Source organism: Eptatretus burgeri, chromosome 6 (genome assembly GCF_056783735.1).
Source record: "Eptatretus burgeri isolate ZD-2024b chromosome 6, Ebu_testis_v1, whole genome shotgun sequence".
Taxonomy (NCBI): domain Eukaryota; kingdom Metazoa; phylum Chordata; class Myxini; order Myxiniformes; family Myxinidae; genus Eptatretus; species Eptatretus burgeri.
Genome location: NC_140966.1, coordinates 3,512,742 through 3,534,616, shown reverse-complemented (window position 1 = coordinate 3,534,616; position 21,875 = coordinate 3,512,742). Strand labels below are relative to the sequence as shown.

Here is a 21,875-nt window from a genome sequence, read left to right as displayed (position 1 = left end):
ATCTTTATCTCCACTTTCTCGTTTATATCTTCTCCCTGAAACCGATGTTAATAGTCTTGACGCAAATATTTCTAATAGACTTGTCAATTCTTTGTTTTCATCCTCGGTGCGTTGAGATTTATTTATTTTCTGTAATACCCCCAATCTTTTTCTAATCTCACTGGTTTCCATATTTTAAAATTTATTTATTCTCTCTCTTTCCCCCCTCTCCCTCTCCCTCTCACTCTCCCTCCCCCTCTCCCTCTCCTCCTCTCTCTTCTCTCTTTCCTCCTTCTCTCTCTTCTCCTTTTCCTCCTCTCTATTCTCCTTTTCCTCCTTCTCTCTCTTCTCCCTCTCCTCCTTTGTCTCAGTTTCTTCAACTCCTTCCTCGTTCCTTACTATCCTTGAATCACTTACACCCCATAGAATATCATACATATATTCATCAGGATTTCTTGTTATTCCTGTATCAAAAATAATTTTTTTTACAACAGGAAACCAATAAAATTTCTTCTGAATTTCTAAAAGAGCTTTGTGTTTTCTTAACTTTATATTTTTTTCATTATTTAACATTTTAACTAAATCCAAAGTTGTTGGTTTATTAACGTCAGTATAAAACCAATCTTTTATTGAAAATACCTCATTCTTATGTTGTAGAACATATTTATTAAAATACCGAACACCCTTTTCTTGAAGGTATGCTTGGACATAGAAATGATAATTTTCTTGAAGCCTTCTTGCTGTCATTTATGTATCAGAAATATCTTCTTCTTCCTCTTTCGGCTTGCTCCAGCTAGGGGTCGCCACAGCGGACCAACTGTCTCCATTTTGCTCTATCCTCCACATCTTCCATTGACACTCCAACCACCCGCATGTCCGCCCTCACCGCATCCATGAACCTCTTCTTTGGCCTTCCTCTTCTCCTCCTGCCTGGCGGCTCCATCTTCAACATCCTTCTCCCGATATACTCCGTTTCCCTCCTGTGCACATGTCCAAACCATCTCAATCTCGCCTCTCTCACTTTGTCTCCAAACCGTCCTACCAGCGCTGTCCCTCTAATACACTCATTTCTTATCCTGTCCATCCTCGTCACTCCCAACGAGAATCGCAGCATCTTTAACTCTGCCACCTCCAGCTCTGCTTCCTGTCTTTTTGTTAGCGCCACCGCCTCCAAACCATACAACATAGCTGGTCTCACTACCGTCTTATATACTTTCCCCTTCACTCTTGCAGCTACCCTTCTGTCACAAATCACTCCTGCAACTCTTCTCCACCCACTCCATCCTGCCTGCACTCTCTTTTTCACTTCTCTCCCACACTCTCCGTTACTTTGGACAGTTGATCCCAAGTATTTAAACCAATCCACCTTCCCCACCTCAACTCCTTGCAACTGCACCATACCACCACCCTCCCTCTCATTTACGCACATATACTCCGTCTTACTCCGACTGACTAACATTCCCCTTCTCTCCAGTGCGTACCTCCACCTCTCAAGGCTCGATTCAGCCTGCTCCCTACTCTCCCTACAGATCATGATGTCATCCGCGAACATCATGGTCCATGGAGACTCTAGTCTGATCTCGTCCGTCAACCTGTCCATCACCATTGCAAACAGGAAAGGGCTCAGAGTCGATCCTTGGTGCAATCCCACTTTAACCTTAAACCGGTCCGTCATTCCTACCGCACACACCTCACCGCTGTCACACTGTCCTCATACATATCCTGCACGATCCTCACATACTTCTCCACCACTCCCGACTTCCTCATACAATGCCACAACTCATCTCTTGGCACCCTATCATAAGCTTTCTCTAAATCCACAAACACACAATGTAACTCTTTCTGGCCTTCCCTGTACTTCTCCATCAACATTCTCAAAGCAAACATCGCATCAGTGGTGCTCTTTCCTGGCATAAACCCATATTGCTGCTCACAGATCGTCACCTCTCCTCTCAACCGAGCTTCCACTACTCTTTCCCACAACTTCATGGTGTGGCTTAACAACTTTATCCCTCTGTAATTTCCACAGCTCTGCACATCACCCTTATTCTTGAAAATCGGAATCAGTACACTTAATCTCCACTCCTCCGGCATCCTCTCACTTTCCAAGACTTTATTAAACAATCTGGTTAACAACCCCACTGCCATCTCTCCTAAGCACTTCCATGCCTCCACTGGTATACCATCTGGGCCAACCGCCTTTCCACTTTTCATCTTCTTCATAGCAGTCCTCACTTCATCCTTACTGATCCACCCACTTCCAGATTCACTATCTCCACCTCTTCCAACCTTCTCTCTCTCTCATTTTCTTCATTCATCAGCTCCTCAAAGTACTCCATCCACCTTCTCAACACACTCTCCTCGCTCGTCAGCACATTCCCATTTGCGTCCTTTATCACCCGAACCTGCAGCACATCCTTCCCAGCTCGGTCCCTCTGTCTTGCCAATCGGTATAAATCCTTTTCCCCTTCTTTTGTATCCAGCTTCTCATACAGCTCGTCATATGCCTTTTCCTTGGCCTTTGCCACCTCTCTTTTTGCTTTTCGACGCCACTCCTTGTACTCCTGCCGACTTTCTTCATCTCTCTGACTATCCCACTTCTTTTTAGCCAACCCCTTCTTCCTTATACTTTCCTGTACTTCCTCATTCCACCACCAAGTCTCCTTATCTTCCTTCCTCTGTCCAGATGTCACACCAAGTACCTTCCGCGCTATCTCCCTCACAACTTCTGCTGTCGTTGCCCAATCATCCCACCCATCTTTACCACCATCCAGCGCCTGTCTCACCTCCTCCCTAAATTTCACGCAACAGTCTTCCTCCTTCAGCTTCCACCATCTGGTCCTTGGTTCAGCCCTCACTCTCTTCCTCAACCTCACCTCGAAAGTCATCCTGCAGACCACCAATCGATGCTGTCGAGCTACACTCTCCCCTGCCACAACCTTACAGTCACTAATCTCTTTCAGGTTGCATCTCCTACTTAAGATGTAATCCACCTGTGTGCACTTTCCTCCACTCTTGTATGTCACCCTGTGTTCCTCCTTCTTCTGGAAATACGTGTTTACCACTGCCATTTCCATTCTTTTGCAAACTCTACCACCATTTGCCCTTCCACATTTCTCTTGTTGAGACCGTACCTCCCCATCACCTCCTCATCCTCTTTATTCCCTTCCCCAACATGTCCATTGAAATCTGCTCCAATCACCACTCTTTCATCCTTGGATACACTCTCCACCACTTCATCTAACTCACTCCAGAAATCTTCTTTATATTCCATCTCACACCCCATATGTGGGGCATATGCACTGATGACATTCATCATCACCCCTTCAATTTCCAACTTCACACTCATCACTCGGTCAGACACCCTCCTCACCTCCAATACCCTCTTGACATGATCTTCCTTCAGGATTATCCCGACACCATTTCTCCTCCCATCCACACCATGGTAGAACAGTTTGAAACCACCTCCAATGCTCCTCACCTTACTCCCCATCCACTTGGTCTCTTGTACACACAGTATGTCCACCTTTCTTCTCTCCATCATATCAGCCAACTCTCGCCCTTTGCCAGTCATCGTCCCAACATTCAGAGTTCCAACTCTCACCTCCACACTTCTACCCTTCCCCTCTCCCACTGCCTCCGGACTCGCCTTCCCCGTCTCCTCCTCCTTCGCCCAGCAGTAGCACAATTTCCACTGGTACCCTGCTGACCACCGGTACCGGTGGCGGTCGTTGGTAACCCGGGCCTCGACCGATCCGGTATGGAAATTCCGTTTTGTTGTCCGCATAATGATTTGGCATAGGTTTTTACGCCGGATGCCCTTCCTGACGTAACCCTGGTCGCCTCTTACGACACACAGGGATATGGTACACCTATTCTAACCGGGGCATACACCGGGCCCAGTACAACTGGTGCTCATTTCGCCGACCTCGGAAGGATGGCAGGCTGGGTCAACCCCCTGGTGTTTTCGACTTGTTTTATATATATAGACATATATATATATATATATATATATATATATATATATATATATATATATATATATATATACATTATATAAATACATACATATATATATATATATATATATATATACACATATACATACATATATTAATTCAGTGTCCCAACGGGGCTTGAACTCAGGACCTCTTGGGTCCCAAGCCACTGCCCTTACCACTGCGCCAACACCAGGCTTAAGTATCAGAAATATATGACAGATTAATATGACAGGAAACACCCCCCCCTCCATCTTCCCAGAGTTAAATCATTTTGTATTTCCTTACTTATTATATATAATCCTGTTTTTTCTGTTTTCATCTATCTATAATTCCAGCAATCTCTGTGTCTGTGTGTGTGTGTGTGTGTGTGTGTGTGTGTGTCTGTCTGTCTGTTTGCCTGTTTGTCTGCAACCGCCGTTTCTCGACGACCGCCAGTCCGATCTGATTGAAACTTGCCAGGAATATTGGCGGGCCCCGCAGATGTGCCTTTTCGAGGTTTGATGTCAATCGGACGAGCGGTTCCCAAGTTACGGCCATTTATCTGTCAACCAATGACAAGACACGGTGCTATGATGTCACGAATGATGTCACAATTAATGGTGTTTTTATTTCACGATTGACGGCACAATTCTTCTTCTTCTTCGTTTGGTATGACATCACAATTGACGCTGGGGACCTGAGTATGTGCCTTTTCAAGGTTTGATGTCGTTCTTCATCTATTTCAGCTGTTTCCCAAGTGTTTCCCAAGGTTTGAAAGCTGTTTTTCCCAAGGTTCGAATTAATTGTTCAAATTATTAATTAATCCCAAGGTTTGAATTTTCCCAAGGGAAACAGCTGTTTCCCAAGGGTTTGAAAGGTGTTTTTTTTCAACGTTTGAATTAATTGTTGTGCTTGGTAGACATTTGTGAATACATTTACAGAGAGAGGGGCGAGAGAGGGGCAAGAAAGGGGGGCGATAGAGAGAGAGAGAGAGAGGGGGCGTCACAATTCAAGAGAGGGGGCGGGAGAGGGGGTGAGAGAGGAGGGGTGAGACTAGGGGGAGAGAGGTGGGGAAGAGAGAAGGGGGGAAGAGAGAGGGGGGAAAGAGAGGGGGGTGAGAGTGGGGGGGCGAGAATGGGGGGCAAGAGAGGGCTGCACATACTGGCACTCACCTATGGCCACGCACCTACGGGCCCGCACCTATGGGTCCGCACTAGTCATATCAAAAAAAAAAAAAAAATGTGATTGTGACTTCAATAGTGACGTCATAGCACTGTGTCCCGTCATTGGTCGATAAATAAATGGCCGTAACTTGGGAACCGCTTGTCCGATTAATATCAAACCTTGAAAAGGCATATCCTCGGGTCCCCAGCAATATACCTGGCAAGTTTCAATTGGGGCCCGCACCTACAGGCGCGCACGTACGAGCCCGCACCTACGGGCATGCACGTACGGGCACGTGCCCGTCCGATCTGATTGAAACTTGCCAAATATACTGCCAATTAATGCTGTTATCATTATTGTTAAAAAAATGGCATAAACTAGGCAAAACCATTATTAAATTTACCTTTATTAAATTATTTTATTTGTTGTTTTCTAATCGTGCTTCCACAAAACTCATTCTCAGCACCAAGTGGATAATATTCTTCCTTTCGAGACTGATTTAATTGTTCCAGGTATTCTAGGTTAATTTTAAATGATCAATTATACCCTAAATCATTCATATCATATCCCCATTGTTCTATTCTCATACAAACGATACACCTTTCTTTATAAAATGGAAAAATGAGTTGGAACTGTGAATTCTGTATGACCTGGAGATAAAATCAACACTTCTGTATCTTTGGAATACACAGCCGTTTTATTTTAGGATATATATTGTGATAAATCACTTAATCTCACCAAGTCATTTGCGCCAGTCGGGCTTGGATAATTTATTAATTTATAAGCATTTTTCATATTAATATTTTATGTTGTACAATATTTCTGTCATTCAGCCTGTGCCTTTGTGTAATAATTTGATAAATCAATATCCAGTTCTTGGGATACACCAAAGATAGAATCATCTTTACCAACATAGGTCATTTATATTGGATTAAAAATAATGTCATTAAAAAGTTTATTTTTGTTGAGTTGAAATAACACATATCGACATAATTGACCACAACACTTGGAATTTAATTATTGGGCTTGAAATGTTTGAGAAACACCATTCCGTAAGAATTTTATTACTTCAACAGGTGGTGGAAGACCAAAACTATCAAAATAATAATTGTCTTGACGATTGAAAATACAAACCCAATGAGAACCATTCCCATTATTATCTTCTTAGTTCATAATAATATTCGTTGTATGTTTAGACATGTTTGTTAATTCATCTCTCATACAAATAATCACATTATGAAATTTTAATTTCTTACAGTATTTGACAAGTTCTAAATTTGATGTATTCTTTCCAAATTCTTTAAACCACTTATCAATGTTCATTTATTTATTAGAAAGATATAATCCATTACCCCTTTTAATTCATTTTACACCTGCTTGTGAGATATGCTTTCTTCTATCTCCAACTTACAATCTCGCTTTATGAGGCAGACTTTCAGGTTTTTCAGCAAAATCTACAATTACACCACTTCCACTAATTTGTTTATCCAACTCTTTGTTATGTCTTTCCAATTATTTTTGAGCCCGGAGTTGAGCCTTCCTTTCGTTGGCAGTTTTCACCTCTGCTGAAATACCACCCGTCAATGCTCCAGCCGCACTTAAACCAGCAAATAAAGGAATTAGAAATGGGAGAAATCCTCCACTCGTCTCTCTTTTTGAATATTTCTTCAACATTGGTTTTGACATTTTAATTTTAAGTGAGCCAGTATTGTTCAAGATTTTCACCTGTTCTCTTGTGAGTAAAACATCAATTCTTACTGCTCCTTTTCTCTGAATTGTATTAACATTAATCATACAAGGCTTTTGATTTTGAATACAAGATGATAGTTAATGAAGATTGATTTGATTAACATATACCCCAGTTGGTACTTTACCACTCATTTATTGAACAAAAAAAATTATGTGAGACTTATTATAACACCATTATCTGTATTATCTGTAATTCTGTTTCTTCCAAAAGCAAACAATATGTATCAACTTCTTCACTCTCTCCTCTTTCAATGTATAGGGAAGTATCCACTCGATTAGACTTTATAGTTTCCTTTTGAGCACTCAGGTCAAACGCATAGATTCTATACAAACTTTTAAATGCTGTCATATCCAAAATAGGTTCTTTATTTCCATTGCTTTCACACACCTTTTGGTAAGACTTGTATGCTTCAGCATAATCATTTTTTCCCAATTAATTTCCAATCTATCTCGTGGATAAAATGTTCCATCGAGAGAAACACAAAGTTGTTTCACCTTGGCATTATCACTCAATGCATTATTCTTATCAGTAGCAGTATCACCATCTGGTTTAAAAAAATTGATCCACAAATATCGTGGCTTTTCTTCCAGAACACCCAAATTTCACGTGTCAGTGGTTTGATTCAGTTTAACGTATTGACATCTTATTTTAAGGTATGATACATTGAGTGGCTTCTTTGAGTTAAGTCTTCTATTCAACATCTCTTCTGTTTTAAGATTAGGAGTATATTCACTAATATACCAACTAATTTCATCAATTACAAATTTATTCTGAGCAGCAAAAGCATTACCAACACCAAAAAGTAATCTATTTTCATTATCATTCCTTTGTTGTTGAAATATAAATTTAAGACCACACAGAACTTTATCATGTTCACAAAATCCAAATATACCTTTAAGAGGAAATGCCACAGTAATACTATTATCTGCTTTTCTATCATCATTATACATTCCTTTCCTTTGACTATATCCAGGGTCTGTGTTTGTTCCCATTGACAAATCAGGAATAAAACCTTCGACAGCCCTCTTCCCCATTCTATCACTGAATGAATATAGTGTAAATTTCATCATTTCAGATGAAGCAGAGACATAATCAACCGCTTCAACTTCTTGTGTTCTAATGCACAAATGAACACTATCAAACGTTTTCCAGAAGAAATCATTTACGAGTGTAGTGTTTGTGTTAGTGGCAGCCTTGGTGAATGTAAATTTACACAAGAAACTTTCGGATAGATTCAAATAAGTTTGTTGATTATTCACTTCAAAACTTTTTGTTCCATTTGTATTCCAGTCTATTCCTGTTATAGCATTTACCTTGAAGTAATCTTCTGTTTTTTAAAAGAGTTTGAGATGACAATGGTATCATCCAAATCATAGATACTATCAATTGCTTCCATACTTGTATTTATTTGGGAAAAAAGATGTTAAAACTTTTGAAACCCTGACCCAAGTATTTGAATTATTTTCTGTCATTCTTGGGGAGACAACTGAGTTTTACCTTTCTTAATTTCTTTTATTGCTTGCAATTTATGAGATTCCTTTTGGGCATCTTTCATACTCTTTATAGCACCCGCTACATTTCCCACAGCAGAAGCAGTTGAACCAATTAGGTCTTTATGTTTAAGAATAGTTGAACAGATACCCATTAGAGTATCAATTGTCCCATCTCCTGTAAATTGATGTCCGACACCCCTTTGTCTCTCAGGTTTATAGTATCCTCTACCAAGATACATACCTTCACCCTTGTAGTATGGGGAAAGGAACATCCCATCCCCTGTAATTATTTTATATTTCCCAACTCGTGTTTCCTCACAATAACCATCGTATTTATTTATTGGAAAACTTCACGTAGGTGAATTCTGATGGATATAATTTCTCCATTAAAAGAAATCATGCGATTATCTTGGTCGGTTATCCTAAAATTTACTCTGTACAGTAATACCTTGACATACGAATGCACTAACTTACGAGTATTCCGAGTTACGAGCCGTTGCTCGGACGATTTTTTTTTGCTTTGTGTTATGAGTCTAGATCCGAGTTACGAGTGGAGCGAGCTGTTCTTTTTTTCCTCCCGCCTTTTCACGCATCTCCCGCCACTCACTCGTTCAGTTCTCTTGGTTATCTCATTGAGTAGGGTCATACCGTAGTAATCTGCGTTGTGTTTAGCTCTTGTTTTTTCATTGGCGCAGTTATTTTGCCAAATTTCTTTGTTGTAACTCAACCATAAGTCCTAAAAAAAGTAACTGCAACGGACAGTGCTAAGAAGAAAGGAATGATGTCACTTGAAATGAAGCGTGAAATCATTGAAAAACATGAACGTGGAGTGCGTGTTGTCGAGTTGACGAGGGAGTTTGAGCGTAGTACTTCAACGATATGTACTATTCTCAAGCAGAAGGATTCGTTGAAGGCTATAACGCCAGCCAAGGGCGTTACGATTATTTCAAAGCTGTGGTAACGGCTAATTGTAGCAATTAAGTGTAATGGCAAAGGGGAAAAAATTGTAGCAATTAAGTTTAGCGATAAAGTGAATTAATTTTTTGGGGGGGGGGGGGCTGGAACTGATTAATGGTATTTAAATTAATTTCAATTGGGAAAATTGTTTTGATATACGAGCAAACCGAGTTACGAGCTCGATCACAGAACGAATTAAACTCGTATGTCAAGGTATTACTGTATATGGTTTTTCCTGACAGGTCGATGAACCAGATTTTTGGGTTCCATATTGAATTTATATCCATTTGGGGTTGAGTATGCGCTGAATGAAAATATTGTATTTGTTCTTATTCCATCATTATAAGTGCCATCAATCAAATCACAGTGAATTAATCCCGAATTTATTCCTGAGGATATTTGAATGACATTATCACTGTAAAACATCCCATTAGTTTCAATCTTTTTTGAGGAGAAACCCAATAACTCTCTAAATGAATTATCAATTGTGAAATCAATGTTGTAGTTATTTTTAAGGTTAATCGTTTATTTTGAAGTATGTTTTTGAATATCTATAACAATATTTTTTGGTTCATCACCCTGTTCTTTCATAAGACAAGTAATTTTGAAAGATATTTGAGAAATCTCATGTGCTCCGGGTGAAACTGTTATCGTTTTGTATCCACTTCCCGGATTATAACTAAACTTGTCATTTTTCTCGGTGATATTAAATAAGGTATTATAAGTTTCCATGGACAATAAAGACGCCTCATATTCTTTTGTTGCGTCAAGTTGTAGTGGGTATGGGAATGAAGATGTGTGGTCGCTTGTTGTGAAATTAAAACTAAGTATTGTGCTTCTCATCTTATTTAATGAGATAAAATGTCTTTGTATTGATATTTATTAATTGTTTTCATGTTTATCAACTGGTCTAAAATGGCTGATGCTTCATTAAAACAATTGTTATTTCCAGACTTCTTACTACCTAACAACAATAACAGTCTATTAACTAATTGTGATGGGTCATTTGGAAGAAAACTAACACCTGAACCAAGAATACTTAAAGCCTGAATAATGTGTTTCTCCTTCTCATTCTTCCTACTTTTACCGGAAAGACGAACCCTATAATTAAGAGAGTCCAGCAGATCAATATATACTCCATCATCATTATTTTTCATGTCCAATGGTTGATCAAAATACTTTGATTCATCCCTCACAGTTGAACCCTGTTTTCCATCTTTTGTTAGAAGAAACATTAATCTCGGAGTTCGTTTAACAGGGGGTTGAGCAGAACTCAAGAACTTTAATTCATCATTAAATATCAATACCTTTTCTTGAACAAGATGAAATATTGCTCGTTGTTCTGTTGGAATGAGTCCTGCTTTAGTTTTTGAATCTGCTGAATATTCATTGTTTTGAAGAGCATTCACAACATAATCGGGGGTTGATTAATCTCTTCCACTTGTTAAAATAATCCTTCATCATCATCATCTTCTAATTCTCCAAAATGCTCTAATTCTTCCTCCGTCATTTGACTGAAATCTTTTAACATTTGAAGTTTTTTTCGGAGTATATTATATTGTGGGAACTGTGGAAGCATCTATAATTTTTTCTTGGGAAGTTTTTAAAAGTGGTTTAAAAAATTTCCATTTTTTTTCTTTCAAATGCTTCTTCACCCGTTAGTTTCTGTCTGCATTTCTTATTTATGTCTTCCTGTTGTTTTCCAACTTTTGAAACAACTCTTGATGTTCCTTAAATCTTGCTCTTTCTTTTGCATCCATTTATTTCTTGGAAAATATCATTTATTGAATTGTAAAGATCAACAGGAAAATTTTCTTTTTCTTCATCGTTAAAGTAGATGTGTTCAAATAAATCCTTTTCTTTAAATATTTCACCAAATTCTTTATTAACATTAATAAGAGTTATAATGTCTTCTTCACTAATACTTGTATCTCTGCTTTTCATACGTTTGTGTTGAGTTTCTTCATCAACATAAAAAGCGAATGATAAAATCTTAACCCCAACGGGCGTAGTGGCGTGCGCCTGTAATCCAGCTACTCGGAGGCTTGGGTTGGAGGATCGCTTGAGGACGGGGCTCTGCACTGGGCCGAGCTATGAGAGGGTGTAAGGCAGCCCCGAATCATGGCGAAACCCAATCCTTATCCCTGTGTCGTAAGAGGCGACCAGGGTTGCGTCAGGAAGGGCATCCAGCGTAAAACCTATGCCAAATCAGTATGCGGATCATAACGGATGATCCGCTGTGGCGACCCCGAAAGGGAGCAGCCGAAAGACGAACAACAACAACAACAAAATCTTAACCCCATTACCACTCAAATGTTTAATAATTTGTCTCATTCCTTCTGGATTAGTTTCTAATATCCCAAGACCACCAGATTTTAGTTTCTTTAACTCACTCTTACAATGTGAATATTTTGTTGTACCAAGAGGAACCTCCTTAAATATTTGACCTTCATTCCTCAATCGCATATGTTCCTCTTCTGAAATGTAATAATCATCTTCACCTTCTACTTCTCCAGGTCTTATTGCTCTCGTTGTTGCAGATACAATGCATATCACGGGGTGTTTTTTAAACAAATTTAAAATATTCTCATTTGTACTATACACGAACCTTGATTTATGAAAGTTTTTTTTCCAGAAGCAGATTTACCCACAAGATTTATAATAATAGTTGTCATTTATATATGTAAATATATCCCTTTATATCTCATCTTGTTTCACAATATATTTATATTTTTCAGTCGTGTGCTTCATATAATCCCCAAATTCCTTTTTACTACATAATGTTGAACAATTGTCTTTTCAAAAATTGTTTATATCTATTGAATTTAACTTGAATAAAATATAAGTATTTGCATTGTTTCTTATTGAACGACGAGGGAGTTGAAAGTATGATTGACTAAGATAAATACGATTACAAGAAGTGTCTCCCTCTTATGTTGTTGCTGTCCATTACCGTTTGGTTTCTCTCATTAACACAATCATCAAAGATAACGAGGTTCTTTTTTGATTTATCCAAATCTTGGGGAGAAGGGATATCATCCGTATTATCACTAAGAATACAAGTTATCAGTTTTGATTTCTTTTTATATCTCTGTGTATCACAAAGTAGTTGTATTATATCTTCAATGTTGTAATCATTTAGTTTGTTTTGAAGTTTAAATAAACCTATTATATCTTCTTTTTGAAGACCAGCATTAAAACCTTGTGAGAGTCGTTGATACTCAGTTTGAAAACGTGACTTTGTGAAAATTATTAAATTATCATAATCTAAAAAGTTGGAAGTAAGGAGCATTTTTAAAAGTAAGCAGGTTTTTCCACATCCGCTTGAACCAACTATGAGACATCTTAATGAATTTGGAAGATTTTGATGGTTGTTAAATTTTATATTATTTTCTCAAATGGGTAAAAAAATCATTCATTTATATATTTGGAAAACAGGTTATTTAATTTATTATTGGCTTTTTTAGAAACTCTATATTTTATCCTAAGTTCAGGTTTAATTTCAAGATAATCAATTATTTTATTTATACAATATCTTGTGTTGATACTTCCCTGAAAATGACAATTGTGAATAATATATAACAACAATCCTTTGAACATTTCTCTAATACGTTCAGTTTCTTCCATTGTAAGGAAAGGTGTGTGATCACCCTCATACTTTACATTAATTTCTCTAATCAATCTTCTAAAGTAATTCATTTTTGGTGTAAATCTAAAAGAATTGTATTCCTTTTTATATTTTTTATTATTAATTAGAAGATAATCACAGAATATACATTGTATATAGGCTTTTGACTTTGTGTTTAATCCCACTCGATCACATGCAGGACAATTCTCAAATTTGTCATATGGAGAATCAGGGAATTCAAGAGGCTCAAAATCTAGTAAACTATTCATATTTATAAAGTAAAATTTTACTTTAACTAAAATTCATCTTCGGTATCATCTTCGGTACTTTCACAATCATCTATAAAACGACTTTCATTACTATCGTTTGAACACAAACTGTCGGTATCATAACTGTCATCACTCTCATCTTCAAAATCTTCAGTTGAATAATGACTCATTTAATTAGTAGAAAAAACATTACCATCGATATCTATATTCTTTTTTTCATTAACAGATTCAACTACTACATTTTTTTATATTAAAGGTAATTTAAAAATAATCCTTAACTACTATTGAACGAAATGTCATTTCACCTGATATATTAACATCCTTTATTTCATCAGGATTTATATCTTTAGGGTTGTTGAAAAAAAATACAAATTTCTCCTTGCATATGGTCTTATCTTTTTTTTCTAAAGCTTCATCCATAAGGTTTTTCTTTTTTGATACTTTTTCTTGTTTCATTACTTTTTCTAGTTTTGAATATATTGTCAGAAGAAGAGGAGAAACTTTTGTTAGAGCTACTTTAATTGATGTTCTTCCAGATATACTAAAAGCCCTTACACTGAAGGAAATAGAAGAACTCATTATTATTCACCATAATTGTTTTTATCCAATAGTTGTTATATTTATCTTTGTTCAATTTTACATCCTTGACATATTTCTCAGTATCTTTTACAAATGAAGAGATTGATTGAAACTTGTCTTTTGTGTCTTGATACATTGTATTTATTAAGTGAAAAAAGTTGGAGGATAAAATGGTTTTAAGCACAGATTCACCCATAAATTAAATGAAATTTTCATTGAGAAAATTTTATTTTAAGCAAAGTTTTATTATATAAATATGGTGAATACAACGCACTGCGATGTTTGTAATCATGAATATAAATGTTGTAAAAAACACCATCAAACCAACAAACACAAATTCAATCTTTTCAGACAAATATCTCCACTTGACCAAGAAACAAAACATTGTGAAAGATGTGATAATGATGTTCTTCATTTTTTTTATTTATAATAAACACCTTCAATCACGCAAACACAAGAACAATGAAGAAAGGGAAGCTAAATTCTCCATTGAAAACACCGATGGGGCATTTAAAGGGCATATAAAAATAAGATTGTTTCACTTTCAAGACCCTGGACCATCTTCAATAATGGTAGCTGTTGATATGGTTAAACAAAGTATTGAAACTATAATTAAAAACACATTAAGTGAAATGAAAACTTTTAAGTTTTATATGGGAGTAAAATTGAATATGGTATGACAAGACGATGAAACTACTCCCTATATGAGGACAAACCCTTACTTTATCTCATCATTTCAAGATTTTGTAAGATGTGATGTTTACGATGAACTCTAGAGACAAGAACAAGATGTTGATAACACTGCAGTAGGTCGTGGATTTACCACTACAAAAATAATCTTTTTAGATATACACATCTTAAAATCAGATCCTCTTCAAGCTGCTTCTTGTATTGATTTACCAAAAGAGATAAAACTTAAGAAAGTGGTTGTTAATATTCAAAACAAAGATAATAAATGTTTTCTATGGTCTGTTCTTGCTCACTTACATCCTCCACAATGGAATCCTGAAAGGGTTGAACATTATAAGAAATACGAGAATACATTAAATGTTAAAGATTTAACGTTTCCAATGTCATTGAGAGATATTCCTTAATTTGAGAAAATGAATAATCTATCTGTTAATGTATATGGATTAACGGATACAAACAAAGTTCAGATATTAAAAATGTCAAACAACTATAAAAATGAAGAAACACACATTGACCTTCTCTACTTTACTTCAAAGGAAAAATCGCATTATGCTTTCATCAAAAATTTATCAAGATTAACCAAATCACAACTATACAAGAGAAAATGTAAAACGTATCCTTGTAAGAGATGTCTCAACTCCTTTCACACAAAAGAATGATTAAATCAACATTCGAAATATTGTAGTAATCATAACTCAACCGTAATCAATTTACCAAAAGCAGGTTCAAACATATCATTCGAAGATTTTAACAAATCTATAAAACATCCATTTGTGGTATATGCTGATTTTGAAAGTATCCTTGAAAAGATAGATAGTGTTTCTCCAAATCCAAATAAATCATCCACAAATAAATATCAAAAACATACTCCTTGTGGTTTCTGTTATTATATCAAATCATCTGTTGGTGATGAATTCAACAAGTTAGAACTTTTTGAGGAGTAGATGCCTCAGAGGAGTTTGTAAGACAATTGCAAAAAGACTGTATAAGACAAAGATAAATAATGGTTAAAACCTTTAAACCAATGTCATGAACAAAGGGAGAGAAAAAGGAATTTAGAAAGAACAGTATCTGTCATATTTGTGAGGAGAAAATTGAGGGAGAGGTCAAGGTTAGGGATCACTGTCATCTTACTGGTAAATATAGAGGTCCAGCTCATTCCCATTGTAATGTTAATTACAAGCCTCCAAACTTTATTCCTGTCTTTCTTCACAACAACGCTCACTATCACACACATCTATTTATAAATGAACTTTCAAAGACATCTGGAGATATTTCTGCCATTCCTAACACATATCAAAAATACATCTCATTCACAAAAACAATTCATACATCCCCCATAACCCATATCAGATTTCTTGACACATACAAGTTTATGGCAAATCCATTTTCTAACTTAGCATCAAATATTAAAAACTTACCGAATCTTAAATCACATTTCTCAAATCAAGAAGAGATTGATCTCTTATCACAAAAGGGAATATATCCTTATGACTGCATGGATTAATTTGAGAAGTTTAAAGACACACAACTTTCTTCAAGGGAAAGTTTCTATGGAAAGTTAAATAAAACTCATACTTCCAATAGTGATTACACACAAGCTAAAAAGGTTTGGGCGAAGTTTAACATAAAGAATCTTGGAGAATATCTTGATTTGTATCTCCAAACTGATGTATTGTTATTGGTTGATGTGTTTGAAACTTTTATAACATTCTGTCATAATAAAAAATTCTTGTGGATTAAACCTCATTCACTATTACACAGCCCCGGGTTTGGCTTGGAGTGCTATGTTAAAAATGACAAAACCAAATTTGGAATTAATCGGTGATATAGATATGCTTTTAATGCTAGAGAAGGCTAAAAGAGGAGGAATATCTCAAGTATGTTCCAAGAGATATGTTAAAGCAAATAACAAATATCTTCCTGATTATAATAAGAATGACAACACTTACCTGATGTATTATGATGCTAACAATTTGTATGGGTGGTCTATTTCTCAATCTTTACCTTATGGAAAACTTAAATGGGTTAAAGAAAAACATTATGAAAAAGTTTTACTTGACATTGTTATCTCCTTTCAAAAAGAAATGGATGAAGCTGAAGTTGGATATTATTTTGAGGTTGATTTAAAATATCCAGAAGAACTTCATAACAAACATGAAGATGTACCTTATGCCCCTGATAATGAAAGTCCAAGAAAAGAATGGTTAAGTGATTACCAACAGTCATTTAATATAAAAGGTAAATCTCCAGAAAAACTACTTACAACATTAAATGATAAAGAAAGTTATGTTTTACATCAAAGGAACTTGAGACAATATTTATCTGCTGGGTTGAGAGTGAGAAAAATTCATCGAATTTTGAAATTTAAACAAAGTCATTGGTTAAAGAAATATATTGATTTTCGTACAAAAAGGAGAATAGAAGCAAAAACAGATTTTGAAAAGGACTTTTATAAATTAAGGAATAATACTGTATTTGGAAAGAATGGAAAATGTTCAGAATCGACAAAACAATAAGACATCTTGGAAACAGGCTTCAAAGTTAATTAATAGACCAAATTTTGAATGAGCGGAGGTGTTTTCAGAGAACTTTTGTGCTATTCATTTGAAAAAAGAGAGTATTGAAATGGATAAACCTATTTATATAGGAACATCAATTCTTGACTTGTCAAAGTCATTAATGTATGACTATTACTATTACTATAATAATTTAAAATCAAAGTATAAGGATAATGTGTCATTGTTATAAATGGATACAGATAGTTTTATATTAGAAATTAAGACAAGTGATGTATTTGAGGATATGATTGATAATATTGATATATATGATAGAAGTAATTATAAGTCTGATAGTATGTTGTTTTCATTAAAGAATAAAAAGGTTATTGGTAATTTTAAGGATGAGTTTGGTGGAAAGGTCATGAGTGAATTTGTGGGTTTGAGATCAAAGTCTTATGCTTTTACGTATATTGATGATAATAACATTGAAAGGTGTGATAAGAAGCTTAAGGGATAAAGAAAAATATAATCAAGGAAACAAACTTTAAACATTATTACAGCTGTTTAACCTTAAAGAAGGAAGAGTACAGAAAAATGAATACAATAAGAAGTCATAAACATCAATTATATGCAGAAGAGATAAATAAGAAAGCATTAGGAGCTTTTGATGATAAAATAAATATTTTAGAGGATGGAATCAAGAGTATCCCTTATGGTTATAAGTATAAGTGTTAAGATATTGGGTTGGGGATTTTAACGGGCTCCCGCCGTCTTTTTATTGATTTATATATGATAGAACCAAGCAATAACCAAAGCAAAGAGTGGAGATGTAATCAGTCTTGGTATTTAAATGGGAAATATAAAGCATGTGAGAAATATCAAATGAGTCTTCTTGAAGAAATAACCGGGGTAAAAGTAGATAAAACAAATAAGCGGATAAATTTAATTACAAATGAGTTGGAGGATGTAAAGAAAAAAAAATATCCTTGAATGGACTGAAAACTTTGATGGTTATCAATTGAACAATGGAAAAACAATTTACTACAATCTCAAAATGATATGTGGCTCAGGAGGTGGTGAAATAAGAGCATGATGAGAAGTTTATGATTTTATTTTTGCTCAACAAAGACATTTAAACCAAGAACTAAGTTCTAAAATAATCTTTGTGAATGTACTCGATGGTGATGAATGTAATAGGAAAATTAATTTATTACCTCGAGTTGAACATGAACAAATATTAATTGGAATACTATGAATGGAATGAAAATATAAAAGGAAAGAAGTGCTTTAATCAGTATGTCTCAGTTTAACATTTGCTTGTATAGAAGGGGGAGAAAATCAGTCTCCTATTTTGGGCTCTTGGGGCTTGAGTCGGTCTCCTATTTTACATTTGCTTGTATGGGAGGGAAGGGAATTGGTCTCAATTTTACATTTGTTTGTATGGGAGGGGGAGGAATCAGTCTTCTGTTTTGGGCTTTTTAGGCATTGATTCAGAGAGTTTTTCCCTTTTTCCCCATTCATTTGTATGGATGCCTTAGAAACCCATTTATCCTCTACTCCCGTCCCTTTGCTGACAGCAGTTAAACACCAGAACACATGTGTCTTCAGAAAGTATTCACACTCCTCAACTTTTATCACATTTTGATGTGTTAAAGCCTGAATGAAAATGGATTAAATTTAATTTTTTTTTGTCATCAATTGACACAAAATACCCCATAATGACAAAGTGAAAACACGTTTTTAGAAAATTTTCAAATCAATTAAAAATTAAAAGCTGACATGTTTTGCATCAATGAAGATTCAACCCCGTGAGTCAATACATTGGAGAAGCGAATACAGCTTTGGCAGCGATTTCAGCTTTGAGTCTTCTTGGGTATGTCTGTATCAGCTTTGCACGTCTGGATGTGGGGATTTTCTCCCATTGTTCCTTGCAGATTTGATCAAGCTCTGTCAAGTTGGAAGGGGAGCGTCGGTGAACAGCAATCTTCAAGTCTTTCCACAGATTCTCAATGGGATTCAAGTCTGGGCTTTGGATGGGCCACTCAAAGACTTTCACATTCTTGTGAAATGAGCAAAGTGTTGCTTTGGCTGTATGCTTGGAGTCATTGCCCTGTTGGAACGTAAATCTTTGCCGCAGTCTCAGGTCTTTTGCACTCTGAAGTTAGTTCTCCTCAAGGATTTGCCTATACTTGGCTCCATTTGTTGTTCTCTCTATACTTACAAGTGTCTCAATCATTGCTGCTGAAAAGCATCCTCATCGCATGATACTGCCACCACCATGCTTCAGGGTATGGGAGGTGTTAGATGGGTGATGAGCTGTGCACAGTTTCTGCCAGACATAGCACTTTGCATTCAGGCCAAAGAGTTCAATTTTCGTCTCATCAGACCTTATATTCTTTTTCTTCATGTTCTCAGAGTCTTTCAAGTGCTTTTTTTCAAACTCTAGGCATGCTGTCATGTACCTTGCTAGGTTATCTAAGGATGGGCTTCCATCTGGCTACTCTCCCATGAAGCCTAGATTTGTGAAGTGCTGCAGAGATTGTTTTCCTTTTGGTAGGTTCTCCTATTTCAGCCAAGGAACTCTGTAGTTCTGTCAGAGTGTTCATTTGGTTCTTGGTCACCGAGATGACCAAGGTCCTTGCCCAGTTGCTTAGTTTGATCGAATGGCCAGCTCTAGGAAGAGCCTGGGTTGTTCCATATTCTTTCTGTTTTCTACTGATGGAGCTCACTCTGCTTTTGGGAACTTTCACACTCGAGAAGTTGTTTTATACCCTTCCCCAGATCTATACCTCCTTACTATTCTATATAGTAGATCAACAGACAGTTCCTTTGACTTCATGTTCGAGTTTCTGTTCTCACATGCACTGTCAACTGTGGGACCTTATATATATATATATATATATATATATATATATATATATGTCTTTTTTTCTAAATCATGTCCAATCAATTGACTTGGCCACAGGTGGACTCCAATCAAGTTGTGGAGACATCTCAAGGATGATCAAAGGAAATTGGATGCACCTGAGCTCAATTTTCAATGTCCTCGCATTGGGGTTGAATACTTGTTGATGCAAGACATTTTAGATTTTCATTTTTAATTAATTTGTGGAAATATTTAAAAAGATGGTTTGACTTTGACATTATGGGGTATTTTGTGTAGATTGGTTTCAATAAATTTAAATTCAATCGATTTTAAATTCAGGCTGCAACACAACCAAATGTGAAAACGTAAAGGGGTGTGAATACTTTCTGAATGCATTGTATCTGATGTCCGGAGGCGATGGGATGAATGTCAGATGCTTGGTTGGGTGATGGATTTAGTAAGGTGCCAGTGTAGTAAGATGGTGTTATGTCTTGGATGTCATTACAGGGTTATGTCTAATGCGAGGTGAGGCTTTTACGGTGGTGTATTATTCATGACTCAATGGGAATTGTATTTTACAAATTGAAAAAAAAAACGACGTAATTTCTGATCCCTGGGAACATAAAATAAATCCATAATATTGTTTTTTTGGTGAATATGTGTGCATATTATTAAAATTAACGCTGAATTATTGGCAGTGAAGAGAATGTTTCTGGAATTTAAAAAAATGCAGATACTGACTGAGTAAACGATGACTGGACTGTAAGGTGCATTCGTTATGTTGTTCAACTACGATAAACGAAGTGACGGATTCATTGCGAGTACAGTGGAAAGATGGCAAGTGCCAGACAATTTGATTGAGATGTTTAAGATAATGAAGGGTAGAGACAAAATAAGTTCAGACGAGTTTTTCAGCAGAATAGACAGTGATAGTACCAGGAGCCAGAGCCTGAAAGTAAAGAAGATGAGAATTCGGACTGTATTTCGGCAAGTCTTTCAGTCAGAGAGTAGTCAATGCATGGAATGCAATCCCTGGAAAGGTAGTTCCAGAAAAAAGAGTTGGTAGGATTAAATTGGAATTAGATGGGTACCTTTATGGATTTAATTGGAGATATAGGGGTATGTGGATATTAGTTTGACTTGTAGGTAATGTAGCTTGTGTGTTTGGATGGGTGATGTTTTCTGGGGTTGGTGCAGCACAAACATGACAGGCCTCTTTCTGCATCAAAATTCCTTGTCAGTGGTTATTTTGTGCATCACCAGCTATGTAGTGACCTGACAAACCCAGTACTTTAACCAATATTGAGTAACTAGGCAGGTTAAATCAGCTGTAAATCAAAATATGTGAAGCTTTCAACACCATGGCTTGACTCACGTTTTGTTGACCTTTCTTTTGTTTCGTTTTTTTCTTCAGGAAAATATGGAGTTCCACGTCCATGGTATTTCCTTTTCACCAAGAGCTACTGGTGTGGTTCATCACTGTCTGATGTTCATCCCATACCCAGCAGGAACAATCAATGCAGCAAAGGTGAACAGTTCAGCAATTCTGAAATGCAAGCAGACACACACACACACACACACACACACACACACACACACACACACACACAGACACACACACACACACACACACACACACACACACACACACACACACACACACACACACACACACACACACACACACACACAGACACACACATACTCAAACACTCAGTCTGCACATTTTATCACTGACTCGGCAATCGTTTGAACATGACTCGTCATTGAGGCTTTTGGCCTATCAATTAATTTCATCTTGAAATGATATCTCCACAAGAGGAAAAAAAACTGTTTCATGCAACATATCGTACATCTTTCTTCTGACATTCCTAGATGTGAAATGAAGACTCCTGCCTTAATTTACCTGCCCCGGTAGCATTATGGTTAGATCGTCCACTTTGACTCTGGGAGGTCAGCAGTTTGAACCTCATCCGAGTTTGATGGCTGAAGCCCTTTTTATTTAAAAAAAGATTAAAA

General features: G+C 36.4%; 1 protein-coding gene across 1 annotated transcript in view; it reads left to right on the top strand.

Annotated features, from left to right (window-relative positions):
• Window positions 1–21,875, top strand: part of LOC147024132 (phospholipid-transporting ATPase ABCA1-like) — a 315,313-nt gene that overhangs the window by 100,243 nt on the left and 193,195 nt on the right. Inside the window, exon 18 of the mRNA XM_085883724.1 lies at window positions 21,271–21,384. Coding sequence (XP_085739850.1) covers window positions 21,271–21,384 — 114 coding nt within the window. The remainder of the gene's footprint in view (window positions 1–21,270; window positions 21,385–21,875) is intronic.